Source organism: Branchiostoma belcheri, unplaced genomic scaffold (genome assembly GCF_001625305.1).
Source record: "Branchiostoma belcheri isolate BF01 breed outbred unplaced genomic scaffold, Haploidv18h27 scaffold42, whole genome shotgun sequence".
Classification (NCBI taxonomy): Eukaryota; Metazoa; Chordata; class Leptocardii; order Amphioxiformes; family Branchiostomatidae; genus Branchiostoma; species Branchiostoma belcheri.
In genome coordinates, this window is record NW_017804043.1 from 1,684,097 (window position 1) to 1,697,248 (window position 13,152).

Sequence of the window (13,152 nt, forward strand, 5' to 3'; positions counted from 1 at the left end):
ACCAGTCACTCTGATCTTCCTCAGTAGACTGACCCAGTGAGGCTTCACTCAGCCGCGACGGGGGCTGACATCGTCTACAAGATACCCTTGACCCTATGTTGTCGTCACAATTAAAAGAAGCCACGTGACAAACCTCACTGGGTCAGTCTACTGAGGAAGACCAGAGTGACTGGTCGAAAGCTCTAGGTGAGAGAACTTTATTGTGTTAGATTTAAAGTTTTTTTTACTTTAAACAAGTTTCTACCTTTCTTGTCTAAACTTCAGGACATCAACCCGATCATCGGGCACGGAACGCTGGTGCGAGACGGGAGGATCTACTGCCGCTTCACCCGGCCCAGGAAGGTGGATAACGATAACTACAGTGTGGATCTGGACGCCACGTGGTACTTTCTGTACGCATGGGGACCCGCCAACGACGGTAGGACCATCTCAAATATCTATTTATGATTTATTTATGAAGATTGACCACATTTGTGTAAGTTGACATACCGGTGACCATCATTTTTTCAAGATGTCAAACCTGAAACCAGACAGTAAGGTTTGGACTACTCACTTTTCGACAAGTGTGGTGGATCTTTAACGTGCTCCGGCTTTACGTCCTATCTAAGAGTATCTATCCAGCTTCTAACAAGGAGACAGACCGCATTTAAGATGAGTGCAATTTGTAATTTGTAACCTACTAAAATTCCATAAAGGTCACCACAAAACAATTGAAGTTTTAAAAGCCTCTAGAGGATAACTTAGAGATAGACAAGAGAGTGGGATAGAATGATGGACTTTAGGATACCTTGGTCCCTATTGTGTGCTAAGTATTCACTTCTTTTTCAGGTAATATCATGAGACATACGCTCGAATCGCCACCGACCTCCTACAGAAAAGTGATCATCACATCCAAAGTAGACGACCAGCGGGACTCTTCCAACCCAACCACCGCCAACATACTACTGCTATGTTCAACGATTCTTCTCTGCCAGTTTCTAAAACACTGATTTCACAAAGCAGCTGAAGCTGTGGTATCCAGAACCATGGTTTATCCAGAACCATGCTATATCCAGAAGCATGCTTTATCCAGAACCATGCTTTATCCGGAACCATGCTTTATCCAAAATCATGCTTTATCCGGAACCATGCTTTATCCAGAACCATGATTTATCCAGAACCATGTTTTATCCAGAACCATGCTTTATCCAGAACCATGCTTTATCCAGAACCATGCTTTATCCAGAACCATGCTTTATCCAGAACCGTGCTTTATCCAGAACCTTGATTTTTCCCGAACCATGCTTTATCCAGAACCATGCTTTATCCAGAACCATGCTTTATCCAGAACCATGAGTCAGGAATGGTTCTGGATAGTCAACGCGTATCCAGAACCGTGCCTCTACGTTCTTGGATACGCGGAGACTATCTCGAACAGTGCCATATCCTAACTCTAATCCATGTAGGCATTATAAGGAATAGGTAGGCACGGTTCTGGATACAATAGAAGCAGTTTTAGGGACAGTTTTGCACTGATTTTGTGAGACAAGGACCACTTATATATCAAGGGATCCGGAGTGTTTTTTTCTAGAAGGTAAAAACACAGTAAAATCAATGTGACATAACACTATAATTATGGTACACAGGCAACTACTACGTAAGTCATTCCCAGCATTTTTCAACGTTGAGGAAAATCATATGTTGATTATAATGTTACTTAAAAGATAATGAAAGATTATTTGTCATCTTTGTGTGAAAACTACATTTCGACATGTGTTAAATCTTGATAGAAAAAAAACGTGAGCAATGTAATGACGTCATAACTCAAAATGTATGATTTTGATGAGAAGAAAACGAAATGGACCAATATCTGGACCAAGAGCATAAGCAGCTGAACAGTCAGCTAACTAGCAATATAAATATAAAGACATTTCTTTATAAGCGGTACATCTATGTATGATCATGTGAATTGTTATTGTTATTCATATTTGTAGCTGGTTTTCCCAGTGCCTAAGCCTTATAAAATTACACTGAAATGAATAATAGCATTTTTGTATGTGTGGTGACTGTTACTCGTACACTCCAAGCAGAGGTTGTGGGGGAATGATCGTTACATTCTTATATATTGCCGTTTTTTTTGTCCTGACCCCCACCGTTGGTGGCCGCGGACTTTCTCTGGCTAATGGATACTGCCTGGCCAATTTGATACACTCTTTTTGCCACCGAGAGGGATCTGCTTGGAGATTAGTGACTGTACGCTAGAATGGGTAATACTGTAGACGTCGTTGATCACTAAGCGTAATTAAATCATACATGTTTTTGAATGGTAACAATGTTGTACATACTACACAATACCGGTAATTTGTGTAGTGTTAATTTGGTTAAGTAACAATTAATGTCAAATACGATATTTTATCCAATTGAACGAAGATATACGCAGCCAAATGTTGGCCTTCAAATATCTGAATTATTAACATTGTTGGAACAATATTTATAAAGATGAAGAAAAGCAATTGAATAAAAGCACTTTGTAGCTTACGTACGTGTGACATTTTCTTTGGACCTATCGACATTGGTAGAAAAAACAATTGAATATTGTTGAAGAGATTCATCCGTCAAGTGCATTTAGTAGAATATTTCTCAATCAGAAGATCTGCACAAGTCTCGACCCAGTCTCGTGTTCTCGCGAGACTAGGTCACTCCGTGAACAAGATGAACAGTGGACATCGAAAATTTGGAGGTACGTGTTTCTACCTTTCAAAACGGTCACTGATTGATGAATTTCTACTAACTGCTAATCTTACGTGACTGATGAACCTCTTCAATCAATTACATAGTGGATTTAAGATTTCTTTAGTCGTATTCATGCCCATAATGTAAACAAAGATACGAAGACTTCATACTATATTTTAACAAGGTAAATGCACTTACCGTTTGCTTCTAGCAGAATCCCCATTCTTAGCACGGTCTTGTACACAACTAATTCTCCGAACTTGGGCCCTGACTAAGCTAAGCTAAAGCTGGCTTGTACTCTGGAGTTGTCACAACTCGCTCACTCGAAGTGGAACATCCGGGGCCTTGACCCTTGACCCAAAACCCGATTACAGTATTATGACTTTACTCAATCACCAAAAAAAATTACGGTCAATTTATTTAACGAAACATTCCAGAAATCTCACCTGTACACACGTTTAGGTGGTATTCGAAGAGTCACATTTCTTAAAAAAAACACCCACAAATTTAGATAACGTAATATAAAAACAATGACAATGTAAAAAGCTGAGCAACATAACACAGAATGAAGGTGCATGGACCCACTCAAAATTACTTTCTTTTCGGATCCCAAAATTTAATCTAAAAACTGTCTTTTCATAAAAATGTTGTTCATTTTTATTTATTTTGTAATCCCTTGCGTTATTTATTAGCCTCGACTCATACTCCTGCGCTTCAGTAACTACCCGCTAGAGGGCGGTAGACTTGCGAGCTTTGAGGATGTACACATCACCAAACCCTTGCTGCTTGCAACCTGGAACTGTCGAAAGAAACATGAAGATTGTATCTAAAGGAAAACCGGGTTGTGTGTGAAAAGTGTCAAGTTCCACACTGTGTTCTAGTATACCGCCAAAATATCAAGCACAGAATGCAATCTATTCTGTCCCACTATATGATTCTCTCATAGAAACTAGACAATAAAACATATGAATTGACGTACAGTTGTGTTGGTAGACAACATATGAATGAAGTATAAACTTTACAGGCCAACACTGAAATTATGAGAGGGTGGGGGGGGGGGCTGTAGTTTAACTTCACGTAACATCCTTGGATGGTAGGTCATGTGTAGCCTCTACCAGGCTTCGTGAGGCGGCTGGAAAGAGGAGGGATTGGCCAAATAGAGAGATTATATGTTAAACATGCCGAAAACTATACTCTCTAGCGGACCAACTCCCCTGGCATGTTATTTCTCTATTTGGCCAATTTCTACTCTTTCCAGCCGCCGCCTGAAGCCTGGTAGAGGCTACACATAACCTACCACCCAAGGATGAAGCCTGGTAGTAGAGGCTACACATGTCATGTGAGAGCCCACCCCACACCCAGCGTGTTAACCTCGTGACCGAACCTCTCCATACCTGTGGTTCGGGGACTCCCCGAGTACAAATAAACCTGCTTACGGCATCAACACGGCTTCCTAGGTTAGGCCACACCGTCTTAATGTTATGGATGACATCCTCTGAAGACCCCCAAATTAGTGCGCGCGGGAAAATAAAAAAAAATTCCGACCAGACAATTAAAATGCTACTATAAAAATAACCCACAGGAATACAAAGCTGGTACATGTATTGTGAATTTGCAGCAGTACTTAGCGGCGTATACGACAAGCCGGCACATGTTGGATTTTTCGGGATTTATGAATCGGTACGTACATGTATGTACGAGTTCTTGAGTCGTGGAGCTTCGGTAGCCTGGGTGCGATCCTCCAGAGTTACCACAGGCTCCGCCGTATTGTCGCTAACAACCATGGACTACCCAGGCCTAGCGCCAGGCCAGATCCCCTCGGTGGACGTGTTGAGAACAGGCGAAAATCAATGCGCGCGCGGATGTCATCCATAGATTTAAGACGGTGTGGCCTTAGCAGTAAGCGGGAAGATTTGCGGCCAGGTTCGGTATCTTCCTGCGGACGTCCCCGGCTTTAGTTCAGGACGATCCGGACGACAGAAATCTGCTTCCTTCCGAACCTGGGGACACGATTTGAGAATTACTGCTCTCCGATGACAGATTATGAACAGATAACTATCAATGGTATGTTCAGGAGGGCTTCCAAGAATAGGACAAGCTTTGTATTAACCATTAGAGGTAAGAAGATCTACTGAAAACTGAGCAAATCAGAGTACAAATCTTCGTCAATGTATTGAAACAAATAGGAATATAGTTGTTGATAGTTCATGGATTTCCAGTGTTATGGGGTGTCGAAGAGTGACGAAAACTGACGAGTTTTGCCGAACGCAAAGCGACGACCTCACGACAGCTGCCGAAGTTTAAAAAACGGTCCTCACGATAGTAAATTGCATAGTTATGATCTAAAACCAACATATATTCGCTCGACTTTTACCGAAGTATGGTACAAATTTCGCACATGTTCACAGCTGAAATGGTCACCCTTCATTGCTCGTCGGTCATTCTTTCATAGAAGTACAACGTATGGCAAGGACTACTGAACAAAGTACAAACAGAAAAGGGAATTTAACATCCTAATCACTAAACATCTAGAGATAATACTGTATACAATTAAAGTAGGGCTAATTATCAGATTCGGCAATTTCTAATAACAAAACAGTCTTTTATGTGTTTACTTATTTTTGCATTGTATGTATGAGTTGCTATGCATGCCCATATACTTGAGTCCATAAATTGGTGATTTAGAAAACACAGTCACGCATCCACATTCCTGGGGCACACTTCTCCCATCCGATAATTTGCGTAGTCATGATCTAAAACTAAGATATCGTTACGACTTTTATCGAACATAATACAACATGTTCACAGCTGTCATTGTCACCCTTTATTTTTCGGCGGTTATTCTTTCGTGCGCACATCTGCATCTGTATAGCCGGTACAACCACCCTTCGGGCTTCGCAAGCACGCGGCGCGGCGGCGGCACCTGGCTACATTATACACCGAAAGACTTGTTACACCTAACCCTTGAACATCTAACTCATTGTTTAAAGCTATCTATATCTAATGATGATGCCCCTACTGTACTTGGTGACACATACTCGATACCACAAAGTTATGATTTCGACAACACAGTCACGCATCCACATTCCTGGGGCACCCTGCTCCCGTGCGTACGTGCTAAGTGGAAATCCTGCATGAATCTGCTAACACGAACCTCGCCCCTTTAATTGGACGGGAAGAACGCCAACAATGTGCCGCCAATATTTGATAAAGTCTCCGCTATGACAACGCGGCTACCGCAAAATGCGCGCCCGGGACATCCGCGTGTTTGTGGTCACAGTGGTATGGAGGTACAAATACTCGGGCGGAAAGAGAGTACTTATCTGTTAACAAGTTATAACATGTTTAAGCTGACCTTTACTTAAGAAAAAAATCCTTTATCCGTTGTTACCGGTAGAGTTGACGGATAAATTGGTCAATGATTACTTGCGATCATACTGGTGATATCACACGGTGGTCCCGTTGCTATGTTAAAATCCTCGTTGCTAAGCAAATAGGCCCCGCCCACAACCCGGTGCGCTGTGAGCAGCGGCAGTGTTCAGATAAACAACACAACTTTCGCCCAATATAACGCACGATGCGATTATGAAGTTAGAAAAAGAATCACGCACACACAAAAAAAATTAGTTCGCTCCCGAAATATGTTTAAAATAAGAAATGACAACGTAGAATGCAATTCAAATTTCCCGCCGACTGTACGTGCGTACGTGAGGTCATTTTGGGTCATTGAACTTTAACCTACCGCTACATTTCGCTAATTTACGCATCAAACATATGTTTTATCCATACTGTAAACTTTAGGACCTTTAAATTCCATTTCTCTTGTAGAATTTTTGTTGTCTGTGAGTTTTTAACTTATTTTGTCGATTTTCTAGTATGTTTTCTCCCATAATTCCATAACGGCGCAAGAGAATTACGTCATTTTTTTCAAGATGGCGGCCAGATGTTTACTTTTTCGATTGGTGTATTTTTTATAGAATTCTACCGATAGGATCGGGAGATATTGCTCAAAATACATTTTCTGCGTTTTAGTTCAAAATTCACGTGGAACAGAGGGTTTGTTTTAGAGTTATAATGAGGACGTCGGTGGAGATCAGAGTGGTTCGTTCTCACCTTCCTCCCGGGAAGGCCAGTGAAATGGAAATTTCGACCAGCGTGGCCCTATTGTTCTCCTCCCGGGCGCGAGTTTTAAAGACAACAGTGCGTTGGCTCGATGCAAATCAACCGCGATACTGTCCCTTTGAGAAGATTTTCTTTGACAGTTCAAGGAATTTTTCCAGTCGTATATATCGTATTTATCAGGGAAAGTTCATATTCCCCCAAGTGGACGCCAATCATTGTACCGTGAAAAAGAGAAGTCAAAACTACGTCGCGGTAGCGAACGAGAATAAAATTTACTTCCCCACCGTATGTTTTTTTAAGCTTCTTGGCTTATTTGGGCGACATCATATGGTAAATCTAAAACTATCCCCATCCGTTCCGTCGTGCAACCGTGTCGAAGTCGTCGGTTGGAACCTGAAGCTCCATGGTTTGAAGAAATAATTTTGACAAAAATCACAAAAGCTTTGTGTCGGCACGCGCGAGTAACTGAAACCATGGAGGTTTTTTTTCTACCTCCATGCTGAAACATAGCATCGACAGTGATCAACAAAAATGGTTGCTAGAGATAGAACGCTGAACATTGCCTTGAATGTGTTATTTGGGATTTGAAATGCAGGTAGGTGGATAACCTCCTTAGCACGAATTAAAAAAAAAGGGGCTGTAGGTTTATAAACTGTGACACAAATGGCGTCGGTTTGTAAACAAAGGAAAAAGGAGGGAACCGGTCTAATCCAGATATGTTGTGAAAAAACTCTGGCTTCAGCCGACTTTCTTCTACAAAGATTTACTATTATACTTCTACTATTTCTAAAATCTTCTTAGTACGATTATGTTTTTAGTACGGTCTATGATTTGACTTCAGAACGTTACGATGCATTCCCCGTATTAGACGAAGTACTCGGCACGCCGGCCAAACTATCATGGCTTCTGTGCTGTTTCCGCGCCGTAAACCTCGTTTAGTAACAGGTACAACAAGAATACATGTATAAGAATGTATCTGAATCGTATGTAGTGTGTTTTTGTGTTTTTGGTAGATGTTCTTGAATAATCACTCGAGTCTGGAATTTTTTAGACATATTCTAGATGTTCTGTCATGCAGCCGATGCCGGCGCGTTCCGTGCCGTCTGAAGTATGCAATAGCGCGATCAAGGCCGATTAGACCCGGGGAACTTTTAATAATATCTGTGGAATTTTTTTAGTGTGTTGAATGACGAAATAAGACAAATTGTAGCACAGTTGCGAATTATTGTTGGTGGCATAAGGAAATTAAACATGGCTTGAATGAGTGTTGGGGCATTGTTAATTGTGTGAATTAAAGAACAATAGGGGCGGGGAAAGGCGCGCATATGAAAGGACAAGATCGCGGGAAAAAAACAGCGACTCGAAGTGTCACCAAAACATGCCAAGGCCCCGCCCGCTAAAGCGTGAACCAATCAGCTATTGTTGCCAATAGTGAAATGACTGATTGACACCGATTTCTCATTAATATTAATGATTTCCAAGTGAGGATTTTTGATGGCCTTTTTGACCATCGTGATCACATGGCACTGTGCGTTATGTTACAAGCTTAGCAGACTATCGCCTGTATTTCTAAGTAACTAGATGTAACACTAGCCCCGTTTTCGGCAACACGTTCTATCCAGCTGTAACGTTAGTCGCGTGTTCGTCAACACATTCGAAATCTTACCGGAAGATGTTAGGAATTAAGGTTAGGTTCCACGAACAAATCTGCTTTCCTGTTACTAAGGTTGTAGAATGAGGAATGCAGAATGAAACTTTACTTGGAAAATGATGGCCGAAGTATAATAGCCTCTACAGTGTCAAAGAAAGTAAAGTAAAGCAACTTGAGAGAACATACAACTACTGTGTGATCAACTTATACTACTTCTACTACTAACGTTACGTTTTCTATTCATTATAAAGTTTGATTTCTTCTGTGGATAATGAATAGTCCCATGTTCTATATAATGAGTGGATTTTCTGATCTTAGTAGAAACTTCAATATAGTCTTTGTTCGATAATCTTTTAAGTGGTTAAATAATGGGGAAAATTGTGGCAACTAAACATGTAACATGTTTGAAATAATTTCTTTGAAATGATATCAGCTTGATGAAAGCATACATCTGGAAATATCACGTACTTCGCAGAAAAAAATGTACAACGTACAGTCATGATCCATCAGTGCATGTACTATTTTTATTTATTTTTTCCGTTTCCTCTTAAACTACCCCTCCCTGAGGTCTTCAGGGATCGCTTCCAAAAACAGGAATGACCTTAAATAACCCCATGTGCCTGGCGGAATGCTCTTGAACGCTGCGTAGTGCGTAGTCTGATCGGGCGGCACCAAAAAGTTCACCGTGCCCGGCCGGTACGAATAGTTTCATCAGGTTGGTAAGACACCGATTAAAGAGACCTTTTTCACACAACCATGTCTTTTATTCAGCTGACGTTTTGGTGACCGTCTGTCACCTTCCTCAGGGCAATTCTGACTGGTTCACATTGCACTGCAGCACAGGTGTCGCTGCTATAGATGCATTCCCAATCTATAAGCCCGCTATAGATGCAATCCTAATTCCGATAAATATTGTACGTTTGGGGATACATCTATAGCAGCGACACCTTTGTTGTGCAATGTGAACCAGTCAGAATTGCCCTGAGGAAGGTGACATACGGTCACCGAAACGTCGGCTGAATGAAAGACTTGGTTGGTTTACTCGGTATGTCCGCAACATTCCGCGAAGCTTTAGGGTTAAGTTCCGGGTCGCGTGGTACAAATTAGAAGCCTTAAAGCCTCTTGAAGACAAAAAGAGGCGCCGCCGAAAAAATTAAGGCGTTGAAAAAAGCCAGGGCGTTGGCAGGTGTTGACGGGAACACACGTACACTTCCACACACATGCTAGACAACCGCAGCTGATGGTAGTCAAAACACAATTTGTACATTTTTGAGAAACGTTGCCAAATTTTGCTGAGATAGATGAGCCCCCCCCCCCTCACATATTTATTCCTGTATCTGTATCTTTTTAGCCGGTATAACCGCCAGGCCTTCGACGTAACACGCCAGCTTCACAGGCACGCGGCGCGGCGGCAGCTGGCTACCTTACACCGAACGACTTGTTACTTCTAACCCTTCCCCTGTATTTCATATACATAGACGTTTTTGATATACCTTGGCTTTTAGTATATATCGATGTATGTCCTTAAGTTAAAGATGTATGTGCAGCTCTGAAGAACAGCTTTCACCAAACTATTTCATTCATAGACTGCACATACAAACTGGAGCCTCTATGGCCGGTCACCTGGCCAGCTATATTTTTAGGCCGATTGTCTGGTGGAGACTACGTAACTATGGCATAACACCTGCCGCATTAGAGAACCTTAGCCCGCCTCCAAGAAGTCTGCGAGATAGGCTAACAGCTTCACAACAACTCACGCCACTCCCTCATGTAGCGTGTGAAGTATCTTATCAATACCTTCTCTGGTACCCAGTTTGGGGGAAACCTAGGAGATAGCGTAATCCCCTCAACTCAAAACAGTCGTAGTGAAAACCTAGGTTTGGCTCAGTGCCACCCTGGTGGGAGAAAACACCGTGTTTTGCTACCACCCATGGTCACCCTTCACGTACCGTCTTACTCTGGCGAGGAAAGACGTCATTTAACCACTTAAAGACGTCACAGTCAAGGTCAACTCTAAGTCGCTTGGCGTTGAAGGATAAGGTCACGCTGCTTAGCACGTACTTTCCACACTAATGCAAGTCTTAGTGCTAACTCTCGGGCAAATGCTTTGAGTCTATTGCAAAGGGGAGTACTGGTACTTCTTCAACAAAGTAGTATGTTTGTAGGGTAATTTGGTTCTTTGGTTTTTAAAAGAGAGGTTTATTGAAAATTCATGCCAGGAGGCTAATTGTAAATTACAAACCTAAAAGAGCACTGAAACAGAGTATGAAATGACTAAATGTACATAATGAAAGATAGTTGTCTAAAACCATATTGGTTGGTTGGTTGGTTGGTTGGTTGGTTGGTTGGTTGGTTGGTTGGTTGGTTGGTTGGTTGGTTGGTTGGTTGGTTGGTTGGTTGGTGGATCACTTTATAATAGACCAAATTACATACTATCTTGTAGTATCAAAAAGATCAAATGAACTGTAGTTACCGATAAAACATATAACAACGAAATTAAAGATCGGATGAAAAGATTATTTGTACACTACCAAACCGGCTTCCCCAGGATGCAAGTCTTCCGCTCTTCCAAGTACATAACGTCACTGTTTTTGTTTTCTTCTTTCATGTTTGCCGTACTTGAAGCACGTACTTGGCATCGCGTCTTGAAGTCGATATGTTCTCGCGGAAACCGATGTGTACAAGGGTGGCGGGGCGGAGGAAACGCGGGAAGGAAGAAGTCATCGACTTGGCGGTCTGGGCTTCCTTGAGCGGTGTCAAAACAGTCGCAAAAGGAGAGAGAAGGAAACAAACACACGAGGGACACAAGTCGCGAGAGACGAAACGCAGGACACGAGTCTGTCACTGGTTATTCTTGCAGGCACTTTAAGTGATCACCAGTGTCCACAGACTTCAGTGATTGTAACAGGGAACGGAAAGAGAGCTTCCGAAAGATACAGGACCACTTATGAATCCTTGTCAGCACTCAAGACATGAGGTCTAAATCCCGGAACACACACTCAGTCAGCCGAACCCGCAGCAAAATAAACTTTAAGTTTATCGGTCACGAACAAGGTGATGACCTCCGTGAACTTTGATAAGCTCCACATACATAAACTACAGGTAAACTGTAAAATTGACGCCCAAAGTTTACAGTGCGATAAAGGATAATACAATTTGACATACAATACATCCTTGAGTAACTGAGTTTTTGGCGAAATGCATCACTGGCCTTAGATATATATTCAAACAAAAATGTTTGTATGAAATGGCTATTTAATTGAGGGAAGAAGGGGGAAAGGTAGCCTAAAGTAATATATATATATATTTGAAGCAAGTTAAAGCGTGTAGAAATGGAGCCTTAACCATACTTCGTGAGAATTAAAGAGCGGATTTCGTGCAGAATGTCTGTAGTGCCAGATGTGTTATAACATTGTAGCTATAAAAACGACGGGACTCTGATCAAAATCTCTTTCTATCGAGTTCCTCCTTCTTCACATGACTTCACCTGACCGTCCGGTCATATGAGGAAAGTCAAAACAAAGCTAAGAAGGAATGAGGAAACTTGGAGGAATTTTGATGACGATTATTCAGACTATCTCGTACCATTCTGTACAAGGCCACGACGCTCGATGACCGAATATTTGCGAATTTACACTTCCTCGTAATCCACATTCCTGCTACGCATCGTGACTATGTTCATGTACGTGTAAATGATAGTATTACTCCGGTATGGCTTAATTTAGATAGAGACTTCCGGGGAGTGGACAATAGCAACAAATACGATCATGATTATGTGAGTTCCATCTGGTTATGCGACGAGAATTTCTGTTATACCTTTATAGTCTCCAAGCAGATCCTACGGTGGCAAGACATTATCTACTAGTATTAGTTAGCACCTTTCGGAAGCTAATCTGGTCAATGGATACTGTCTTTTTGCCATAGTAGGATCTGCTTGGAAATTAACAATATCCGTGTCTTGTGATATCCCTCCCCCCTCTCTCTCTCCCTCTCTCTCTCCCTCTCTCTCTCTGCTCTCTCGCTTTCTTTTAATAATTAGTCTCATTTGCCATGAAGTCTACTATATGTATTTGTCTTACAGACGTGGAAGGTTTGATAAGGATAATAAGAAAAGTGTATACTTTTATAAAGTGACTTCAATGACCTAATGTGACTTCTACAAAACACAACAAGGTCCAGAGAGTTCATTTTAGGTCAGTATGTATGACTAAGTGCTACACTCATTTCACAACAATGGTAACAATGTGGTAAGTAATTTGAAATTAAGAGTCTTTCCTGTTTTATTCGGTATTCTTTCTGCCTCTCTTTTTTCAGACAATGATTTTTCCATAATGCAAGGCTATGAAATTCCCATTGAAAAAAGACGCTCGTTGTTGCGACAAGAATGTATAAAATCTGTCAGCTGCCACTCCTGTTCAACATAACTGATAATCCTATGACAACCTGTGGTTTTCTCTGTCCTTGAGTCTACCGAAACCACCGTCCATAACATTCATGCCTGTCATTTTTTTATGTGGACGAACAATTCGCGCCACGCCGCTAGCCTCTACCAGGCTTCAGGAGGCGGCTGGAAAGAGTAGAAATCGGCCAAAATAGAGAGATAAGCATGTCAAGGGAGTTTGGCCGTTGAGAGAACAGTGTGGGGCGGCGAACTGTTCTCTCAACGG

At 41.8% G+C, this 13,152-nt stretch overlaps 1 protein-coding gene and 1 long non-coding RNA gene across 2 annotated transcripts in view; both read left to right on the forward strand.

The window, feature by feature from the left end:
* LOC109478000 (putative ferric-chelate reductase 1) overlaps positions 1-989 on the forward strand; it is a 30,770-nt gene extending 29,781 nt beyond the window's left edge. Inside the window, exons 7-8 of the mRNA XM_019779452.1 lie at positions 265-418; positions 829-989. Of these exons, the coding sequence (XP_019635011.1) occupies positions 265-418; positions 829-989 (315 nt within the window). The remainder of the gene's footprint in view (positions 1-264; positions 419-828) is intronic.
* Positions 990-2,690: 1,701 nt separating this feature from the next.
* Positions 2,691-11,556, forward strand: LOC109478044. The gene is made up of 3 exons (XR_002140703.1): positions 2,691-2,719; positions 3,757-3,759; positions 11,111-11,556. It is a non-coding gene; the product is annotated as an uncharacterized LOC109478044 (long non-coding RNA).
* Positions 11,557-13,152: the final 1,596 nt, after the last annotated feature.